This window comes from Petaurus breviceps, unplaced genomic scaffold (genome assembly GCF_028583685.1).
Source record: "Petaurus breviceps papuanus isolate PSGF00001 unplaced genomic scaffold, PetGlider_PUasm1.0 138, whole genome shotgun sequence".
Taxonomy (NCBI): Eukaryota; Metazoa; Chordata; class Mammalia; order Diprotodontia; family Petauridae; genus Petaurus; species Petaurus breviceps.
The window spans coordinates 2,256,222-2,279,928 of NW_027185694.1; the positions used below are offsets into that span (position 1 = coordinate 2,256,222).

The 23,707-nt window shown below is 38.7% G+C and overlaps 1 protein-coding gene across 5 annotated transcripts in view; it reads left to right on the forward strand.

Annotated features, from left to right (window-relative positions):
- Positions 1-23,707, forward strand: part of KIF27 (kinesin family member 27) — a 129,900-nt gene that overhangs the window by 83,121 nt on the left and 23,072 nt on the right. For all 5 annotated transcript variants that reach the window (XM_069105090.1, XM_069105087.1, XM_069105091.1 and 2 more), the window contains 3 exons: positions 15,286-15,462; positions 16,121-16,336; positions 20,859-21,065. In XM_069105090.1, the coding sequence (XP_068961191.1) occupies positions 15,286-15,462; positions 16,121-16,336; positions 20,859-21,065 (600 nt within the window). The remainder of the gene's footprint in view (positions 1-15,285; positions 15,463-16,120; positions 16,337-20,858; positions 21,066-23,707) is intronic.

The following is a 23,707-nucleotide window of genomic DNA, read 5'->3' on the forward strand; positions in this document are numbered from 1 at the left end:
TACAGTTATCAAAATATATATTTTTTAAAAGTTCATGGTCTCCAGTTTAAGAAACCGTGTTCTTCTAACCCTCTCCTTTTATGTATTGACTTTTTACATGTAAATGAGGACCAGATAGATTGTGACTTTGCTGTGCTCCCACAATAAGTAAGCTAGTGGGTCAGATTTTGAATTCCTGCCCTTGAATTTGAAATCCAGTATTTTATTCAGTTTCAGGAATGTGAAAACAATTTTTTTCTCTCTTTTTTATTTTTTAGTTTACATCATTCATTTCTACAAGATTTTGAGTTACAAATTTTCTCCCTAATTTTCCCTACCCACCACCCCAAAACAGCATTCTCACTGAATATCCCCTCCCCCAATCTGCTCTCTCCCATATCTTTCCCCACATCCCCTTCGACTTTCCAGTAGGGCACGGTGGATCTCTATCCCCCAGTGCCTGTATATCTCATTTTCCAGTTACATGTAAAATATTGATAATAATATGTATATATATATTTAAATATTTTATTTTAAAACTTTGGATTCCAGATTCTTTCCCTTCCTCCCTTGTCATGCACCTTCACAGGGAAGATAAGCAATTCAATATAGATTGTACATGAGTAGCTATGCAAAACATTTCCATAGTAGATATATTGTGGAAGACTGACTATATTTCTCTCCCTCCTATTCTACCTCCCACTTGTTCTGTTCTCTACTTTGATCCTTTCCCTTTTCAAAAGTGGGTGCTTACAACTTCTTCCCCCTCCCCAGCCTGCCCTCCCTTCCATTATCCCCCCTCTCTTCCCATTCCCTCCTACTCTCCTTTAGGGTGAGATGCCCTGTTTAATGTGTATGTCATTCCCTCCCTAAGCCAAATTCAGTGAGAATAAGGTTGACTCATTCCCTTTTGCCTTCCTGTTCTTTCCCTCCATTGTAACCATTTTCTCTTGCCTCTTCTATGTGAGGTAATTTACCCCATTCTGTCTCTCCCCATCTCCTCTCATTATGTTCCTCTCTCATCTCTTAATTTCACCTTTTAAGTATCATCCCTTCCTATTCAATTGGTCCTGTGCCCTCTGTCTATGTATAACTATAGACATATACACACACACTCACATATGTATTCATATGCCCATATACCCTCCTATATACATATATATGTATGTATACATATGCACACATACATATATATATATATATACATACACACACATATACATTTCTATTCCTTTCAACTATTCACATGCTGAGAAAGATTCTTAAGTTACAATTATCGTTTTTCCATGTAGGAATATAAGTAATTCAACTTTGATAAGTTCCTTATGATTTCTTTTCCCTGTTTACCTTCTCATGCTTCTCTTGCTTCTTGTATCTGAATGTCAAATTTTCTATTCAACTCTGGTTTTTTCAAGAATGCTTGAAAGTCCTCTATTCCACTGAATGACCATATTTTCCCCTGAAACATGATACACAGTTTTGCTGGGTAGGTGACTATTGGTTTTAGTACCAGCTCCTTTGACCTCCAGAATATCATATTCCAAGGACTTCAATCCCTCAATATAGAAGCTGCCAGATCCTGAGTTATCCTGATTGTGTTTCCACAATATACAAATTGTTTCTTCTTGGCTGTTTGTAATATTCTCTCCTTGATCTGGAATTCCGGAACCTGGCTATAATATTCCTAGGAATTTTCTTTTTGGGATCTTTTTCAGGAGGTGATCGGTGGATTCTTTCAACCTCTATTTTGCCTTCTGGTTCTAAAACATCAGGACAGTTTTCCTTGAGAATTTCTTAGAGGATGATTTTCTAGGTTTTTTCTTTGATCATGGCTTTCAGGTAGTCCAATAATTTTTTAAATTCTCTCTCCTGGATCTATTTTCCAGGTCAGTGGTTTTTCCCATGAGATTATTTCATATTGCCTTCTATTCTTTCATATGTTTGGATCTGTTTAACAGCATCTTGATTTCTCATAAAGTCATTAGCTTCCATTTGCTCCAATCTAATTCTGAAGAAATGATTCTTCTCAGTGAGCTTTTGAGATTCTTTTTCTGTCTGGAAAATTCTGCTTTTTAAGGCATTCTTCTCCTCATTGCCTTTTTGAGCCTCTTTTGCCATTTGAATTAGTCTATTTTTTAAGGTGTTATTTTCCTCAGTCAGGCTGTTGACTCTCAGTTCATAATTTTCTTGCATCATTCTCATTTCTCTTCCCAATTTTTCCTCTACTTCTCTTATATGCTTCTTAAGGTCCTCTATGGGCTGTAATCAGCTCGTATTTTCCTTTGAAGCTTTTGGTGCAGGAGTTCTGACTTCACTGTCTTCCTCCTGTTCTATGCTTTGCTCCTTTTTGTCCCCAAAATAGGAGTCTAATGTTGGATTGCTTTGCTTGGTTTGCTTCCTTTGCCTGCTCATGTTGCCACTCAATTACTTGACTTTTGGGCTTTTTGCCACAATAGGACTCTGCCACCAGACAGGGGAGCTTTCATCCCAAACACTGGGGTTTTCTCAGCTGCCGGAGGTATTAGTTGGGTGCCCTCTCTGAAGCCTCCACATGCTCTGGCAAGCTGGTCACACACCCGAGGACCTCTACCCTAGGCCACAATCCAGATCCAAGCAGGTTAAAGCAAGAGCAATTACCCCTCAGATTGGTTGCTTGGTTACCCTGCACTCTGCAGGCTAGGAGCTGAAGCCGCCATGTGTCTGTGGCTGAGCTGAGGCTCCTCAGCGGCTTCTTGTCCCGGGGGCAAAAGCCGATGCACTCCCAACTACTGGGTCCCAAAGTCCAGACTGCACTGACCTCTCACTTTGTCCTTAGCATCTATGTGTTGATAATTCTGGACTGTCACAGCTGCTGGTGATCTGTAGTCCCTCCAGCCAGTAGCTGGTCAGGCCCTCCCTGGGGCTAAAACCTTGGCATGGGGCTGGGCTCAGAGCGCTGTGCTGGCTGATTCCTGCTGGCCTGCTGGGCTGTCCTTAGAGGGAGGTTAGTATCTCTGTGTCATTTTGTGGGTCCTGTAGCTCCAAAATTTGTTCAGAGTCCCCTTTTACATGGATTGGAGGTGGTGGGAGCTGGAGCCGTGTGGAGGACCTGTTTCCACTCCACCATCTTTGTTAGTCTATTTTTTAAGGTGTTATTTTCTTCAGTCTGGTTGTTAACTCTCATTTCGTAATTTTCTTGCATTGTTCTCATTTCTCTTCCCAATTTTTCCTCCACTTCTCTTAATTTGATTTTCAAAATCCTTTTTAAGCTCCTCTGTGGCCTGTAAGCAGCTCATATTTTCCTTTGAAGCTTTTGGTGCAGGAGTTCTTATTTCCCTGTTTTCTTCCTGTTCCATGCTTTGATCCTTTTTGTTCCCAAAATAGGAGTGTAAAGTTGGGTTGCTTTGTTTGCTTTGCTTGCTCATGTTGCCACTCAATTACTTGACTTTTGGACTTTTTGACACAATAGAACTCTGCTACCAGAAATGGGAGCTTTATCCCAAGTGCTGGGGTTTTCGCAGCTGCCAAAGATATTAGTTGGGTTCCCTCTCTGAAGCCTCCACATGCTCTGGCAGACTGCTCACATACCCCAGGACCTCCACCCTAGACCACAATCCAGATCCAAGCAGGTTAAAGCAGGAAAGATTAACCTCTCAGTGTTCACTTGGTCCCCCTACAATCTGCAGACAAGGAGCTGAGAGCCGCAGTATTTCAGCCACTTCTTGCCTGGAAGCAAAGGCTGGATCACACTCCTAATTCCCACTTGCCAAAATCCACACTGCACTGACCTCTCACTTTGTCCTTGGCATCTATGGATTGATAATTCTGGGAACCACCATAGCTGCTGGTGATATAAAGTCCCTCCATCCAGCGGCTGGTCAGGCCCACCTTGGGGCTAAATCCTTGGGCTCACGGGGGCCATGGTCAGCTCCCAGAGCACTGCATTGGCTGCTTGCTGCCAGTTTGCTGGGCTATCCTCAGTGGGAGGTTAGCTTTTCTGTGTCATTATGTGGGTTCTGTAGCTCCAAAGTTTGTCTAGAATAATTTTTTACATGAATTGGGGGAGGTGGGAGCCAGAGCTGCGAGGAAGTCCTGTTTCTACTTCTCCATCTTGACTCTGCCCCCTCTCAAAGGCATTTCTGAAAATTAAACTAGTTTCAAATTAGAAAACAAAGCAAAACATATTTCCAAGCTTAAGTCCACATGGGCATTCATAAAATTATCTTTTTTTTCCAGTAGGAAACTATAATACTTGAAATGAAAACTTACGCTATTTAAAATGATAAGTTTATCTATTCAAGTTTTATGAATAGAGTTTTAAACGTAAAGTCAAGGATGTTGTTGTCTTTTTTCCTAAAATTTCATATAGATAGTATATATGTGCAATATATACTACATATCTACATATATGCCTGCATAAAAATAGGCATTTGAAAAAATGTACTCTCACTTACTTATTTTAGTAGTATATTTCATAGTTGTAGGTGCTCTCTAGGTAGAACCAGTACTTAGAAGTCCATCAAAGAAGCTTCCACTTTCCCGTGCCACTGTTACATAGGCAGTGTGACCAAGAGGACAGTGTGGCCCTCTTTGCAAATTTTAGTTGAGGAACCTGAAATTTAACAGTGATGCAGTGCTAAGACACTTCTTACAAGTTTGCACTAGCTATGTTGGAAAAGTTTTTTGTCAGCTTGCACAGTATGAAACTTTAAGTAGAATCTGGTCAGTTTTCAGCTTTGTGTTGACTCTAAACTTTCTGTTAGGATATATGAGCTTCTGGGTATGTGCATATGTGTGAAGTTATTTTGTTTCGCTTCAGAGAACTGGGGTGAGTTAGTGAACAGCCCATAACATTTTGCATGTCTAATTCTTAAAGTAGGAAAGAACTTTCAAGGTCATCTTGAAAAGAAAACTCTTGGAGAGTGACTTCTCCAGGGTATGATACATAGGGGAAGAGCCTTATCTAGAACCATGACTGTTCTTTTTACCTGGGAAATCATGTTTTTGTATGTCTGTAGATGTCTATGTTGATTTTCCCAGAGACCTGGCATTCTCATGTTACATACATACTTCAGAGTCTTTTTTTTTTTAATTTTTAAAGCAATCGGGGTTAAGTAACTTGCTCATGGTTACACGACCAGTCATTTCTGGGTGTGGTGCTGAGTACCTGAGCCCAGATTTGATCCAGGTCATCCCGACACTGGAGCCGGTGCTCTTACTCGCTGAGCCACCTGGCTGCCCCATACTTCAGAGTCTTTATGCTATTATGTTTAGATTAATAAATTGTATTAAACAAGACTGAATATGTTATGTAGCTCTGGTCATTCCATTAAGGAAGAGGGAGAAACCAAATAATGGACTATCCACTCTATCTTATATAAATTAAGCATCATCATCATCATCATGGCTAAGCCTTACTACTTCAGCAAATTTCTCAGTGCATCCAAATTTGCTTAGTAGTCAGCAGAGTATAGCTAGAATTATAGTGTTAATTTTTGTTGTTTTTGGCTGTTTGGAGGGCAATTGGGTTTAAGCGACTTGCCCCAGGTCACACGGCTAGTAAGTGTGTCAAGTGTCTGAAGCCGGATTTGAACTCAAGTCCTCCTGACTGCAGGGCTGGTGCTGTATTCACTGCACCACCTAGCCACCCATAGTGTTAATTTCATAAAAGTTCGCCAGTTTTTTAATTTTATTAGTGCCTACTGCTTTTATATACCACATTCACTTCCTTGAGTTATACTTCTTTCCACTGAATGCTCCTTTATTACAAAGAAAACCAGATAAACAAAACCAGTCATCACAGCAGCTGTGTTTGACAGTGGATGCACCAATGTATACTCATAGTCCTTTATCTCTGTGGAATGCCAACTCTGAAGTTAGAGGATCTGGATTTCAGTCTTAACTTTGAATTCTTGTTTGACTTTTGATAAATAAATTAATCTTCCTGGGCCTCATTTTCTCATCTGTAAAATGAAGGGGTTGAACTAGATGACTTCTGAGGTTCCTTCCAATTCTGTGCTATGATCCTTTCTCTTGAACTAAGATAGGGCATTGCAGTTATTCAGAGTTTGATTGTCTTTCAGTGTTATTTTCATTTACATTATATTATCATAGACATTGTTCTCCTGGTTTTGTATACTTCCTTCTGTATCACTTCATACAGGTCTGAATTCCTCACATTTGTCATTTCCTATAACCATAATATTGTTACATTTATATCCATAGTTTGTTCAACCATTGCATCAGCTATGAATATTTTGGTATATAGGAACCATTTCTGTTTTTTACTTTCTTGGGTACATCTTAATAGGGGGTTTGCCAGGTGAAAGGGTCTGCATAGTTGAACAAATCTCATAATTCCAGGTTGTTTTATAAGTTGGTTGGACCAACTTATGGAATCAGCATTATATTGGTGTGGCTATCAGTTGCTTTTTTTAGGAAGCTGTGAAATAGAGCAGGAATATCTTGACATAATTCCTGTAATTTCTTGACCATGGACCTACAAACACATGCAGAACAACACAAAAACAAAATAGGAAATCATATAGAATGGGATAAATACTAGAAAACTGGATGTGAGTGAATGATTTTCAAAAAGGATTGAAAAGTATGAATTTGGACTTCCAGCCAGGATAGCTACCTAAATAGGAAGCAGATTGCCTTGCTCTCATACACCTACTTCAGCAAAAACTGAAATCACCACCAGACCAAATAATCAAAAAATTCAATGGGAAATTATAATAAGTGACAATTTCCATCCCAGAAATACACCAGAAGTTAGCCAGGAGCCCAAACACAATAGGAAAGGGAACCATCAGCAAAGTCAGTGCTAGCACAGGCAAACTAACCAGCAGCCTTCTGACAGAATCAGAGACAGGCCAGATATATCTGTAGCCTGCAGGTTTCTTTGTCCAAATGCAAGAAGGTCAGAGGCGCTCCCTTCTCTGACAAACCCTGGGAGCTTTTCTGGCCTTAGGGTGAGGACCCTTAGAAGTCAGAGAGAGGCAGGGACCAAAGTAGCATGGCAACACTCAGACTAGAATAGCCCGGGGGCTCTCCAAGGTCCCTTATCCCTAATCTTGAGATGCCATAGAAAGTCTTGAAAGATCTATTACTCTAATCCTTAAAGATCCCAGTTGGCCTAATTTTGAAAGGTAGAGGTCAGGTGACCAGGGACCAGACCAAGCCAGGCTAAATACCTGATACTAAAGCATAGCAGGGGGTAGAGCCTAACCTTTGCACAGAGCCCTAATTCAGAAACCTAAAGCTGATGAAATTAGTAAAAGAGAAAACAATGACCTGTATAAAAAATATTATATATCTAGAAATCTTGAAATGATACATGCCAATTAAAATTGCCTAGACCTACCAAATTCCAGAGGGCAAAGTGAAGATAGAAAGTATCCACTAATTACTTCTTTTTTTCCCACTGATTACTTCTCGAAAAGAACTTCAAAAGGAAAAATACCAGAAATGTTATTGTCCAAATCCAGAGTTCCTACATCAAGGGGGGAAAAAGTGGCACACATCTAGAAATGAGCAGTTCAAGTGCTAAGGAACCACAATCAGCATCATAGAAGATCTGGTAGCTTATAAATAAGAGGAAAACTTTTGTGATATAATATTCCAAAAGGAAAAAGAAATAGGCTTTAACCCAGAATAACTTATTCTGCAAAACTGAGTATAATCCTATAGAAGGAAAATGAACCTTCAATGCTAATAGAGGATGTTAAAACATTTCTGATGAAATGGATAGAGCTGACTAGGAACTCTGAAATAGAAACAAGAGGCCAGAGAAATTTTGAAAGATATGTTTATTTGAGCATTTGGATAGAGTTGTATGGTGGTTTAGCTACCGTGTTTCCCCGATAATAAGACCTATCCCGAAAATAAGCCCTCCCCTTACTGTGTAAGATTCCTCTAAAATAAGCCCTCCCCCGAAAATAAGCCCTATTGAGATTGCTACTGTAGTGAAGGTGATCCCCTGTGCTACACGCTACATTATGGTACCCTCTGTATGCACCGTCCCCCCTCAGGTGAAACGCACGCCACGCTCCGAGCTGCATCCAATCAGAGCTGCAGCAGTGAGCGCGTCATCCTGTTCTTCCCCAGTGATTTGCTTATTGAATAAAGGTACATTTTTTTGTTCACATTTACCTGTTTATTAAAATTGCTGTCAATGTTCATTAAAATAAGCCCTCCCCTGAAAATAAGCCCTCTGGTGTTTTTCTGTCCAAAAAAATTAATAAGACAGTGTCTTATTATCGGGGAAACACGGTATGTGTTCTTTCTCCTCCATTTTAATGGGAGAAAAGAAGCTAGTGCCTCTTTAGAACTTTTAATACCTTCAGAGATCCTTAAAGGGACCTAAGAAATATAAAAAACAAAAACAAAGTAAAAACCCAACAGAGGTGCCAGGGGTTGATTGGTTCTTTTTTGAGTGTCTGAAGAAGAGGAGAAAAAAAGGAATGGTGAAAGAATATAGAACTATAGAAAGGAAAAAGAAGTGAGGGGGATAGAACTTGCTATTTCTCATATTTGGGTATGTGAGAAGAGTATACAAATGTGGAAGAAAAGGTGGAAGAGAGGATATTAGAAGAACTTCTTATCTGAAATGGACAAAGGAGGATTAAAAACACAACACAGTTTGATATAGAAATTCATTGAACTCAACAGAGAAACAGTGATGGGGCAGGAGGAGAAATAAGAGAGAATAGCCATAAGGAAGACAAACTGGACCTAAAGAGAGGATTAAAGTGGGGAGGAGGGAAGGACCAGAAAAGAGTGCCTGTGAACTGGGGAACTGCTGATCAATTGTGTTATTGTGAATGTGGTGGAATAATACTGCATCCTAAAAAATAAGATGTTGTAGGGGCGGCCAGGTGGTGCAGTGAGTAAGAGCGCCAGCCCCAGAGTCGGGAGACCTGGGATCAGTTCCAGCCTCAGATACTTAACACCGACACGAAAATAACTGGCCTTGTAACCTTGAGCAAGTTACTTAACCCCAATTGCTTTTAAAAAAGATAAGATGTTGTAGAAAATCTTGAGTAACATGAGCCAAGTGAAGTAAACAGAACCAGAACATTTTATACATGAACAACTGCACTGTTGTTTTTTTTTTTTTTAAAACAACCCAACAAAGACCAGAACTTGAAAATACCTGACTCTCATCAGTGCAGTGACTAATCATATCTCATATCAGAGGACATAGGAATGAAGTTACACTCCTTCTGACAGTAGTGATGGACTCAAGGTGCAGAAACAGACACTTTTGGACATGGCCATTGTGAGCATTTGTTTTGCTCGACTATATTTATTGTTATAAAGGTTTCTTTCTTTTGGTTTTAATGGGGGAGGAGAGTTGAGAGGAAGAAAAAGAGTTAGTAATAGTAATGCTAGGGCTAGAGGCTCAGGCAGTGATGGTCAGTACAGCCTCCTAACTGCTTCTCTTCATTTCACAGCAATGTGACCGGGGTGAGCATTGGTCTCCGTGAGTGCCTGCAGCTCACCTGCAGCTGCTTTCTGCGCTGTAGGGATGTGTGTGAGCCACGTTAGCAGAGAGTTATTCCCTCCCACTGTCAGTCGACATATTAAGGTTCTATCAGAGGCTCCAGTCCTATCACTTGCACTTACTGTGCTTATCGACTCTATGTCGACTGCTTTTAAATGGCATAATAACCATACAGTTCTCAAGAGTTACAAGTGTCATCTTCCCTTGTAGGAATGTAAACGGTTTGCCCTTAATTAATAACATATTGTTGTTCTTTTTCTTTCTTGTTTACCTTTTTATGCCTCTCTTGGGTTGTGTATTTGAAGATCAAATTTTCTGTTGAGCTCTGGTCTCTCATCAGGAAGGCTTGGAAGTCCCCTATTGAATTGATGAATGTCTATCTCCTCCCCTGAAAGATTATGCTCATTGTTCCTGGGTAGTTGATCATTGGTTGTAATCCAAGCTCCTTTGCCTTATGGAATATTGTATTCCATGCCCCCCAGTCTTTTAATGTAGAAGCTGTAAGGTCCTGCATAGTCCTGACTTTGTTTCCATGATGTTTAAATTGTTTCTTTCTGGCTGCTTGCAGTATTTTCTCTTTGACCTAGTAATTTTGGAATTTGGTTAACAACACTCCTTAGCATTTTCAGTTTGGGATCTCTTTGAGCAGGTGATTGGGATTCTTTTGATGACTATTTTACCTTCTAGGTCTAGGACCTCAGGGTAGTTTTCCTTGATGATTTGCTGAAAGATGCTTTTCAAACTCTTTTTTATCATGGTTTTCAGGTAGACCAATGATTTTTAAATTGTCTCTCCTGGATCTGTTTTCTAGGTCATTTGTTTTTACCAATGAGGTATTTTATGGTTTTTTTCCTTTTCATTCTTTTGTTTCTTTTTGACTGACCCACAATATCTCATATAGACACATTAGCTTCCACTTGCCCAATTCTAATTTTTTTTTCTTTTTGCAGGGCAATTGGGGTTAAGTGACTTGCCCAAGGTCACATGGCTAGTTTTTGTGTTAAGCTTCTGAGGCCAGATTTGAACTCAGGTTCTCCTGACTCCAGGGCCAGTGCTCTGCCTAGTCACCCCCCAATTCTAATTTTTAACAAATTGTTCCCTTCTATTAGATTTTGTACCTCCTTTTCCATTTGGCCAGTTCTACTAGTTAAGGACTTGTTTTCTTCAGGGTATTTTTTTTTCCATTTAGCCAGTTGTATTTTTAAGGACTTGTTTTCTACAGTCAGTTTTTGTGTTTCCTTTTCTAAGCTCTTGACTCTCTCTTGCATAGCTTTCATTTCTTTTTTCAGTTTTTCTTCTGCTTCTCCTATTTGACTTTTAAAATCCTCCTTGAGCTCTTCCCGGAAGGCTTTTTGGGCTTGAGACCACGGTGTTCATGTTCCCCTTTGAGGCTTCAGATGCGGGTATGTTGACAGTGTTGTCCTCTTCTGAGTTTGTGCCTTGATCTTCGTTGTCCCCATAGTAAGAATCTATGGTCATTGTCCATTTCTGCTTTTTTGCTCATGGTGTTTGCCTAGTTCCTGACTTTTAAAGTTGAGCTCTCCTGCTGGAGCACAAGGGGCACTGATCCAAGCTTCTTGTGCTGGGAGCCCAGATCCTGGTCACTGGCTTTGTGTGCTGGGGCCTCAGGTGCTGGCAGGTGGAGGCAACAGGGGTCTGGCAGCTTACCTGGTGCTGAGCTGGCGTCAGCCACAGTGGAGCTCTGGGGGTGGGGGTGGGGAGTTTGGCCCATGGGGTACACCTCCTCACCTGGGCCTTGCTCTCAAATGTTTGGCTGCTGGAGGATGCCTACCAGCCTGGAGCTGTACCTCTGTAATGGGAATGTAAATTTTAAAGATCTTCCATGCTCCAGGCTAAAGTGCACCTGGAGCCTGAGGTGGGAGGCTTGTTTTTCAGTAGATACTTTTTGATTGGCCAGTGGGTCAATAAGGTTGTTACATTCTCTGAGCCAGGAGAAGGCTATATAAGCCCTGATGTGAGGCTTTGTTTTGGGGCTCACTTTGAGAAGTGTTCTGTGATTTGATATGGATTCTGGGAAGCCATTGTCCTGAGCCCCCTGGCTTTGAAAAAACCCAGATGTTGAAACCCAGATATTGACTGGGTATGGATGTAATGGTTGGACAGTTTGAAATCTGTCTACTAGATCTGTTTCTGTCTTGATAATTCTGTCTGTGTACTTTGAAGTTCGGGGTGCTGACCTTTTCCCCTGAACAAGGTAAACGATATATATCTGACTGATTAAAGTAAGCTTGTTAACCCATTTTGAGTTGCTTTCCTTTAACAAAGCAGATCCAAGAACCTGTGGTGGCAGCAAACCCTGAGGATGCTTGGGGTGCTTGCTGCTACAACCTCCTGGAGCTGTGCTAAAGCACTGGGAGATTTGGCTACTGGAGAATGCCTGTGCATGTGGTAGCTTCCTGAACTGGTATCTACCAATTGCTCTGCCTGTGCTGAGACACTAGCAGGGGTCCTGGTGTTGGCAGCTTACCTGCTCTACCGCGCTGGGGCTCAGGATCTTCCCCTGGTTTGCTGAGGTGGGGCTTGCTGCTATGCTTCCTGTCCTGTACTGCTCCCCTTCCCCCAGAGTGAGAAGGGCCTTTCCTGTTAACCCTCCAATCTTCCCGGGCTACAAGACTGCTGCACCCCATCTTCCTGCTGGCTCAGCTGTTCCAGGGTTTTTCCTGGGGTGATATTTTCTGGGCTTTCAGAGGTCAATAAGGGAGGGTAAGAGTGACTTACTTCTTAATCTGAAATATTCGACATGCCTGGACTATTAAGAAGGTTAAAATGAAACTTTAGAAGTAGCAGCTACTATAAACCTCTTCCCAACTTCATGTGATCCTGGTCCTCAGTAGACTTGAACTTTGTTACAGACTTGTCTCCCACTCAGGTAGGGTACTGTCAGATGTGGTGGTTAATATTGACTAAAACCAGCCATTTCTCTACCTGCAATTGTTGAAGAAGGCAGCATAGTTCTGGCTTCATAATTTATTTAGCCATTGCACCTCCAACTGGGGGGCCATAATTAATTGTCTATTTCTTGTCAACAAGCATTTAAGCACCTACTGTGTGCCAGGCACTATGTGAAGCAAAGGAATACAAGAAAGACAAAAAACGGTCTGTGCTGTCAAGGAGTTCACAGTTTAATGGGGGAAACAGCATACAAACAAGATATTTATGGAATAAATGAAGATAATGGAAGGCACTAGCATTAAGCATGTACATCCTACTACCCATCTACCCATTCCATCCCCAACTTGTAGCCAGATGGAGGGAACCATTTAGTGCCTCGTTACCACTAGCATAACTGACCCGTCTTATTAAATTTGATATTATTGGTATTTTAATCATTATCTAACAATTTGACTTTAATTCCATTAGTGTTCCCAATAAGAACACACCACTTATTCAAACTATAGATTCCACTTTCATTTATTGCCACCCCTCATGATTTACTAGTATTCAGCCAATTACTACCTCTAAGACTTGGAAACTGCCCAGGTCCTTAAGAGACCATCAAAAGGCTACAGTGTATGTATACACATACAGGCTATGTGTAAATACACCACTGGACCCTCAAAGATTAGTGACTGGCTTTGGTTGCTAATCAGAAACTACCTTGCCAGCTAACCCTTCTGGAAATTGGAAGATCAGGACATTGGTCCTGTCCTAATCACTCAAGTAATACTGCCTTTTAGCTTAGACTCTTTAACACTGTACAAATGTACTTGGTGTTCTGCTGGTTATTTTGATTAAATAAAGTTATTAAGGCTATAAAGACCTTGGTCTCTAAATTCCTTGGCCTTCTCCAGTAATAACTGATGGCCAAGAAGGAGTTAATGGTTAATATAGCACTGGATTTTAATATCATTGAGGGGCAACTCAGTACTTTGTGGATCGGAAAAATTAACAGGGCTTCCTCCCAGACCTGTACAGTCCCACATATTCTTTCCATATCTGGCACTCACACAATTCTCTTATGGTCTAAGGGGTTGTGGGGAAGGGTTCTCAGAGGAAGGAGTATAGTATTGGGACCCACTTACTACAGATACAGAAACTAAGCATAGGTACCATTAGGCAGAGGTAACAATACTTATGCTATGTACCATGGAATTCAAGGCATACAAATCTCGCTTCCTGGCAGTAATAGATTGCCATATATATTGCTTCCTTTGTAACTCAGTGCCTTATTTCTAGTTCTGTTTCTTGTTCCTTGGATCTCCCCTTTGTTGTTCCTTCTGGATAAGCCTCTGGTGATAATCCAGTTTCTGGGATACCACCTTTCATTTGAGTTGCCAAGCTTACACACAGCACCTTAGCCCACAGCTCAGGTCCGAGGGGTCCACAATTTAATGTTTCAGATACATATTCCTACTGCTAAAATTTCTTGATTCTGGAGGGCATTAGAGAACATAGAGAACATTTTCATTTTTATGCCTCTTTTATGTTGACCTCTTTAAAATGAACAAGATTTTATCTTGTGATTATTTGCTTTTATTCACAATGAAGAACATAATATTATCTTCTAGAAACTAACTTTAAGTATATAAAATTATTACCCCTTTAACTATAAGGCTAATTTATCTTAATGTATGTTTTGAAAAATAGATCCTAATTCCTTTTAAATAGAAAAGTTTTTTTCAGATAGCTAAAGAAGAGCTTAATGAAACCCAAAGGGGCAGAATTGGTTTGCATACATAATATGTTCACATGTATAATGATGCCCAATAAATATTTGTTGATGCTGATACTGAGGGCTCAGATTTTATTATATTTTTGCTTGTATTTTTTTTATTAATTTGTTTGTTTACTTTTAGTTTACAAGATTCAATTCCACAATTCCTTGAGCTTCACCTTTTGTCCCCCTTTCTCCCCTCCCCACCATGGCGGCATACAGTCAAGTATAGGATCTGTAAATACTTTCACATTATACATTAGTCAGGTTATAAAGACAGATTGTATCAGATGGAATGAAAAATGGTAACGGGGACATAAAACCAAACAAGAAAAGGAAAAAGATCAGGTAGTTTGCTTCCATCTGGATACGAACTCAGTTCTTTCTAGTTCTTTCTCTGGATGCACACATTTCTCTCCATCATGAGTCTTTTGGGATTGACTTATATCACTGCATTGCTGAGAAGAGTCCAGTCTATTAAAGTTGGTCATCACACATACGTTGTGGCTGTAATTGTGTACAAATTTCTCCTGGTTCTATTCTTCTCACTCAGCATCAGTTCATATAAGCCTCTCCAGGTAAATATGAAGTCCATCAGCTCCTTGTTTCTTATAGCACAATAGTATTCTATAACATGCATATACCACAACTTGTTCAGCCATTCCCCAATTGATGGGCACCCCCTTAATTTCTAATTCTTTGCCACCACAAAAAGAGCTGCTATAAACATTTTTGTACATATGGGTCTTTCTCCCACTTCTATGATCTCTTTGGGATATAACCCTAAGAGTGGTATTGCTGAGTCAAAGGATATGAAATTATTTATAGCCCTTTGGGCATAATTCCAGATTACTCTCCAGTGAGGGCTCAGATTTTAAAAGAATATTTAAATATAAAATATAAAAATGTGGTTTTGAATTACAGAAAAAAAAGGTTTCTTTCATCCTAAATTTATTAACTCGAGGTACCACTTTTATAATTACATAAAATAATTCTTTTACTAATGACACTTAAAACTTTTTTTTAATGATTCCATACATCTGAATTTATGCTACTCTAAAGATTCTGATTTACTTTTGTTGCCAACCATTACATTGGTGAAAGTTGAAACAAATGACATGTTTATGGATTTTTAATACAGAAACTGGATGAACAAAAGAAATGGTTAGATGAAGAAGTAGAAAGAGTTCTTCATCAACATCAAGAATTAGCTGAGCTGGAAGAAGACTTAAAGCAAAGGGAGGCAATTGTTTCCAAGAAGGAAGCATTGTTACAAGAGAAGAGCCACTTGGAAAGCAAGAAGTTGCGATCTAGTCAGGTACCTAGCTCTATTTTGAGAGTTGTATAAAATGTGACTTCTCTTAGAAGTGGGTCCTCACACTATAAAGAAGTGAAAGGAATAAAATTCTCATGTTCTCAATTTATTTTTTTTGCCATTTATTAAAATAGCAAATGGCCCAGTTTTTCAAGACTAAAATTTATAAGCAAACTTGTGAAATATTTAATGTTCTGCTAGTTTAGTGGTTTGGCTGCTGAACTTTCATGTAAGTTTTGAAGGAAAAGCATCCCTAGAAGTTTCATATTGAACATTGGTTGTTGGGTAAACGACAGGTGAAAATACAGCATAGGAATTAGCTACTGTCATCTCCTATCAGGACTCTCCTATCATTCTCTTTTCTAAGCTGATTTTTCATGGGAATCTATCCAATGAGAGAGGTCTTCTGTAAGGAAGGTTTTCATTTTGCAATTAATAAAACATAGAGGACCTTTTTAGAAATTTTTGTTTAAGGCCTACCATTTGAAGTAGTTAATGGAAATGTTTTTATAAATAGCGTAACTCTTACCTTGATTTCATCTAATACCTATATAAAATGGAAACACACTTTCAGATTTAGTTTTTGCAACATTTTTATTAATACTTATATACGCTTTGAATTAATAACGTTTTGAGGGGTGGGATGGGTTGTGTCTTTTAGGCTTTAAACAAAGATAGTTTGAAAATATCAACTCGCCTCAACTTGTTGGACCAAGAGTTGGCTAATAAAAGCATGCAGCTCCAGAGCATGCCAGCTGAGGAGCAAATAAAGATTTCAGAAGAAGTCCAGGCTCTTCAGAAAGAAAAGGATCAGCTACAGAGAAGAAGAAATAGTATCGAAGAGAAACTTAAAAATGGTAGAGTGTTATCCCCTGAAGTAAGTCAATATTCACTGGAACTGGAAGTGCTGTACTAATGCGTAACTTGAATAAATCCTCAGTCTCTGGCAGGTAAACATACAATCTGGTCAATTTTAAAATTCATTGGAATCTCCAACTGTAACAAATTCATCAAGTGAAATCAATTTAATACAGTAAAGTATGATTGTACACATATTGTGGAGTCCTCATTCTTAGAGCTTTATGGACATCGCTCTTGGCTGGCATTCCTAGGAATAGTAGGTTACTGCGTTCTCCATAGGCAAGGGTCACAAGCCTGTTCTGATGTGTTCAGTAGTATGTCCAGCAATTTACAGATCAGATATTCACATAATAAATTTTAGGTATAAATCCTTTTATTATGGATTATATTCCCTCTTTCCCTTTAACATTTTTAACCCTATAAATTATTAGCTCCAAATTCCCAAGCAGCTTCTGTCTCCTCAGAAGTTTTAACTGCTGATAAAAACTTATTTGGAACTTCCTTTACCAGAAAATCAGAAGTGGCTTTTTGAAGCAGACATTTCTCAATAAATACTTAGTTTCTGTTTCCATTCATAATTGAAAGACAAGATAAGAGATCCAAGAGAAGTTGAACAGCTGGGAAGAATGAGTAATGGGGAAGCTTTTTCATGGAGGGCTGTGGGAAACCAAGGGTAAGTAGGGATATATTTGTGATATAGAAGACATGCCAGTGTGATAATTATGCCATACATGCCAGTATGGTGATTAAGATTAGCTTTATTGGTGGCTATGTGGAAACAGGCTGATTGAGGAGTAAATGGCTTCTGAAATTCTTCAAGTCCATAGTGTCCCACCATAGCCTCTGAAACCATACAGCTTGCTTTTCTGTGCAGAATTGAGTAACACTATCAAATTAGAACTCCATGCTATTGAAAATTAATAGATGGAAGAGCATAAAGAAGAGCAGAATCAATCAAATAAGCATTTACTGAGAATCTTCATTCCCAGAACCATAACAGTGGCCTATGGAAGAAACAAAAGGAAGTATGAAACATGGGCCTGCCCCTCAAAGAGCTTTTATTTTTTTTATTTTTAAGCAATCGGGGTTAAGTAACTTGCTCAAGGTTACACGGCCAGGTGTTTCTGGGTGGGTGCTAAGTGTCTGAGCCCGGGATTCAATCTCCAGGTCGTCCCAACACTGGAGCCGGTGCTCTTACTTGCTGAGCCACCTGGCCGCCCCTAAGCAACTGGGGTTAAGTAACTTGCTCAAGGTTACATGGCCAGGTGTTTCTGGGTGGGTGCTAAGTGTCTGAGCCCAGGATTCGATCTCCAGGTCTTCTCAACACTGGAGCCGGTGCTCTTACTCGCTGTGCTACCTGGCCGCCCCCCCTCAAAGAGCTTTCAATCTTTCCTCCCTCCCTCCAAATCTAAATAAGTTATGACACAAATGATAAATCAGTGCCAAAGAACAGACAGCAAGGCAATGATTGTAGAATAGTGCATTGAACCAAACCTTAAAACAGGTAAAATGCTTGACTTTAGGGAGAAGGGTCTGCACACAGCCAAGTTAGGTAGGGTAAAAGGTATAAATACAGTAATGAGGTATGACATGTTTACACAATAAAAAAATGATCATCATATACAAAGGTATATTAAATGTTTATGTATAGGATATGGCCTTAGAAGAAGGGGCATGATAGGTAAATACAGTGGGAAGAGAGTCAGTTAGTTGGTAGGGGACCCTGAATGTTAGGCTGAGGATTTAATTCATTGATAGGAATCTATTTAATGGTGAAATTTCTTGTAAAAAACGTAGGTGAAGTTCAGAATGGTAAGGGTGGAAGGGAGGCAGTGGTGTGTAGAGAAGTGTCTTAAAGCAACCCAGAATTTGTTTGGCATTTTGCTGAGCCCCTTTCGTTTTCTGAGGCTTTATTTATTAAACATAAGTTCCTAATAACTATATTCTAGGTTAATATAATTATACTTTGCTTAATACAGTTTTAAAGGTTATGATACCTGCAGCCTATCCTTCTCTAAAGATGTCAAGACTGCCATGGCCAGTTGAAGATGATAAATCGTGGACTCTAGTGTTCTAACATGATACAAGGCCACCACCACCACCAATATGTTTAGATATAGACCGTTTTATAATTTGGACAACTCCTTATTTATTTAAAATTAGTTCAGAGCATAATTTTTCTTCTCAAAATAATCCTTTTACTATTATAAGTTTCCTGCTTGGATTGCTTCATGTGAATGATAAAATTCTAGTTACCTCTTCTAGTATAGGATGCCTAACAGCTTGGACATCTGACAAATAAGCCCTCTTATTTAAAGCTCAGTATTTGAACTTAAATATCTAGATAAAGCATGTGAAGTCAGCTCTTGCCTACTCATATATACATCTTCTTGGTGAATTTTCATGACAAAATTTTTTATCACTACTTGGATTCTCTCCTTCTACCTAGCATATGTTTATTGAAGCTGCTTCTCCCTCCTTTGGCTCAAGGTATACACAAGAACTGCACACACTTTAAATCCATAGAACTTTGTTATTCATGGCTTCCAGGGGTGGAACTGCTTCATAGATTCACAAGGCAGAGCCTGGCAGGGTGGACCAGCAGACCTCAAGTCTGCTTTGTGGCCTGGATTCGGATCCTAGTTTTGACCCTTGTGTGGTCTTGTATAAATCATTTTACCTTTTGGGACCTCATTTGTAAAATGGGGATCATTATCATCCAACTTCTAGCTTTACCAGGTTGTTTAAAAGTGCCATAGAAGTGTGTGTGGTTGAATTGTTATATTAACCCAGAAAAAAACATAAGGAGAACATGTCTTATGAACTAACATGTATTAAAAATATAAATGATTTTTGTATTATTAACTCATTAGGGTATATCCACACCATGTTCCATACAGATTTAGGAATTTATGTGATTATGTAAAAAAATAGCCCTTTCTTATGAATTTTTAAAATACTTTTTGATAATGACATTATTTTGTTTCCTGTGGGATTATTCAAATCCCTATGTTGTTATTTAAGTGACTCATGAGAAAAACAGAATGAATACGGAACAGCAATTTTTCAACACTTATTCTCTCAGGATATGGTTTAAAACTGTGTTGTAAAAGGGGGTCTTATTCAAACATCTGGTAGGATAAATTATTGTGTATTTTTCCTCTGAATTTCCAGTATAAAGTTCTAGATGTCAGCATACCTTTTCCCAGCTTGACCAAAAATATTTCAAATTCTTACTGAGACATATGACATTCTTCCTCTCTCCATCCCTCTTACACACACACATGTGCATATGTAAGGGTCAACAATCAGTTATCATCAGTAGGGCTTGGAGTAGAAGTTGTATTCTTTGGGTCACAGTATATAAATTGGAGCCATTTCAAAGAAGTATCAAGACAGTTGTCAAGAACTTCTAAGACAATAATGATTGTCAATGATGATTCCGAAGGTTTCCCTTTTGATTCCCAAGGTTTCCCTTTTGTTAACTGAATTCTTCCATTTCCTTTCCCATAATAGTCTAAAGATTAAAAACAAAAGCCAAGTCCTTTATTATATTCAGTTCTCATTGCTGCATGGCAACTGGTCCCATCACTTTTTGGCAAATAAGAGGAAAGGGAAGTCAGATTTTATATTCTTGGGCTCAAAGATCACTGCAGGCACAACTGCAGCCATGAGATTAAAAGATGCATGCTCTTTGGAAGGAAAGCTGTGACAAATCTGGATAGCATATTAAAGAGAAGAGACATCATCTTGACGACAAAGGTACATATTATAGTCAAAATCGTGGTTTTTCCAGTAATAATGTATGGCTGTGAGAGTTCAACTATATAAGGAAAGTGGAGTGCCACAGAACGGATGCTGTTGAAGTGTGGTGCTCGAGACTTTTGAGGGTCTTTTGGACAGCAAAGAGATCAAATCAGTATTTAAAGAAATTCAGACTACTCATTGGAAGGACAAATACTGAAGCTAAAATACTTTGGCCACATAATGAGCAGACAGAACTCTTTAGAAAAGACCCCGATGTTGGGAACAATTAAAGGCAGAAAATGAGAACAGGATGGCAGAGGATGAGATAGTAGATAGTGTCATGGAAGCAATAAACATCAGCTTGGAAAGACTTTGGGGGATAGAGGGGCCTGGCATCTATGGTCCATGGGGTCATGAAGAATCAGACACAACTGAATGAATGAACAAGCTGCTTTTTCTTTTTCTCTTTCAAAATGTTCCCTTTGATTTCTACTTATTAATATTGTACTTAGCTATCTCTTATGTTTTACCTTTTCCATAGTATTTTCTGATCCAAATCCCACTACAGAAAAGAGAATGTGGACTTTAATTTAATAGCTCTCTACAAGGCAGAAAGGAAATAGTGCGAAACTAGAGGTTGGTGAGTGCTCTAGTTACCAAGTATTTTTCTTTCCACCATAGTGTATACAATGGAAATGTTTTTCTTTGTTAGACAATGAAATTGTGACGAGGCCCAACAATAGAACCTTTTCATTTGAAATTCAGTGGTTCCTATTGTGTTTTATCTCTAGGAAGAACATCTTCTTTTCCAGCTTGAAGAAGGGATTGAAGCACTGGAAGCTGCAGTTGATTACAAAAATGAAAATATCCAGAGTCGTCAGCATTCACTTAGAGCCTCCTTCCAAATCCTGACCCAGAGTGAGGCAAATGTTATGGAAAAACTGATTGGCCTGACTCCTTCTGAAATCAGAGCTATTCTATACAAATACTTCAACAAGGTTTGTATTTTAAGTGGCTGAACATTAACTGCAATTAATTTTTAATTGCATAGTTTTTCCAAAGAAACATCAACTAAATTATTCAGTTTGAAAATTTTTTCAAAAAGGTTAGACTCTATATTTTATCAAAAGCCTAATAGTCCTTACCTTGGCTATAGATTTAAGAATTGCTTCATAGTGAAAGCATCATTCCCTCCACCCCCTTAGGCCTGATTAAGCTGTTAAAGTGCTTTATAAATCTAAACATCCTAAATTTGTAAGATCTTAGATCTTTTCTGTTTTTAGCCAGATTGATATTAAGTGTGATATTGGGGGCTTTTTGGAAATATGTATCAGAGGATACATATTATAATCTTTGGCCAATATTGTGTATTTATTGGCTCTTTCTAGTAAAATAAAACCCCACAGATTTGGACTTTAAGTCTGAATTAATGACAAGTAGGGCACTTCATCAGATTCTGGCTCTTTCTTCCCGCTATTAGGTAGACATTAGGATGAGATTTCAGAGTTACATGTGTTATAGTAACAGTAATAACATATTTTAACTTTATTTGAATATATAATACTCTTATTTCTATTTTATGTTATTGTATAACTTGAACATTTTAGCAAATCCAAAAAAAGAGTTTTCCGCCTCTCTTCCATTTAATACAAACTTGCAAGCTTTTATATTAAAAAAAATCTCCCATTTTGTCCTTTTCTTACAAAGGTATATTAATATTAAGTTTAGAATAAAGCCAAGTAACATACAAAAAATATTTCTCTTAACAAATGTAATGATGAAAATTTAGAACATTTAGTGTTTTAAATGTTATAGAAAAGGACTTTGTTAAAAAAAGATTCTAATAATGGATAACAGCCTGGAAAAGCCTAGTAGCAAAAGAGTATCAGTTGATCTTGTATTTTCCTATAAACCTTTAGTAAAAGGTACATTAGAGAGTTAACAACTTCCAGTCTCACCATAGGTATTAATATTACTTTATTATTTATATATATAATATATACTTTATTTACCCATAAATCCAAAAGGAGTGAATGAAAGGAAGAAACCCTTTTTTTCTGGAAAGATGTTATTCTGTGATGCCCCATGAAAGCATGGTAGTGACACCATAGTGTTGGTCGATGACAGTTTGGGTAACAGGTTTGCCCAAGCTTGGAGAGGCTTTCCTAATGAGCCTGACAATGGATTGTATTCTTATTTTCCAAGGGCCAAGGAGATAAGTTCAGCAAGCCAACAAGTTGGATACCAGATGATTACTCTTTCTGGCCACAGCAATAGCCAATGGTGGGGAATGTACCCGTGATGAAGAATTATGAATATCTGAAGTACTAAAGAGAAGGGGAGAGGGCCTTTAATTTTTGTTTAGGGTCTAGAATTTCAATTTATGAAATTACCTCTAGTTGGGCTACTGCTTTCCAATTTCTAACTTTGAATTTTTCCCAATTAAGCAAAATTGCAAAGTTTGTAATTTTTAGAATATAAGCCTCTAGGAGAAGGAAACCTCATGTATGTAATGGTGTATGTTATAATGTAGTATAGCACATGGTGCTGTATATATCATGACCTTATATTGTGTACAATGTTTATTTGTATCTCTAGCTTGTTGAATGAATAAACATAACTTTTGCAAGGATTAACTTTTAAAAGGAAAAGGGAAGGAGCCCATGATTTTGTATATAATTTGAATCAGCACACATAGGAAGTATAAGGCAGGATTCAGAGAGGACTACCAAAATTGAAAAAGAACCTCTGAAGCCATCTAGACCTGATCAAGATCCCTTCTACAACATAACTAAGAAGTGATCATTCAGGCGTTGATTTAGGACTTCTAATGAAGGGAAACCATCCAGCTTCCAAGGCTGTCCATTCCACTTTTAAATAGCTAGCTGTGAGGAAATTTTCCTTTTAAAACTAAAATTTGCTTTTACTTTCTACCTTTTGTTCTCTGGTTCTGCCTTCTAAAGCCAGGTGGAACAAATCTAATCCTTTTTCTACAGGATAACCCTTCAGATACATGAAGATAACTATCACAGATCCCCCAAGTTTTCTTTTTTCTATGCTAAACATCTCTATTTCCTTCAACTTTTCCTTACTTGGCCCTTCACTGTTGGAGAGCATCACTCCATCTTATTCAGTACTGAACAGAAAATTCCAAAATTCCCCTTAAATGGGGAGAGAACAGCAAGAATATCCCTTCCCTAGTTCTAGCCATTATGCTTCATGTAGCCCATTTGCTTTTTTTGACTGCCATATTACAAATTTAACCCATACTGAACTGGTGGTATAATAAAGCCATCAGATCCTTCTCAGATACTCTGTTGTTTTGCCATACCTCTCCATCATATAATTGTAAAGTTACTTTTTAAGATCCAAGTGCAAAGACTCTATATTTATTCCTATTAGGTTTCATCAGCTCCAACATTCTTGGGTGTAGAGATTTTTATGGATCATGACTCTTATCAAATATAGTTATCCCCACTTACTTTTGTGTCATTTGCATATTTGATGGGCATGATCGATGCCTTTATTCAAGTAATTTGTGGGATTTTTTTTCTTTTTGGAGGGGGTAGGGAATGGCAATTGGGGTTAAGTAACTTGCCCAAGGTCAAATGGCTAGTAAGTGTTAAGTGTCTGAGGCTGG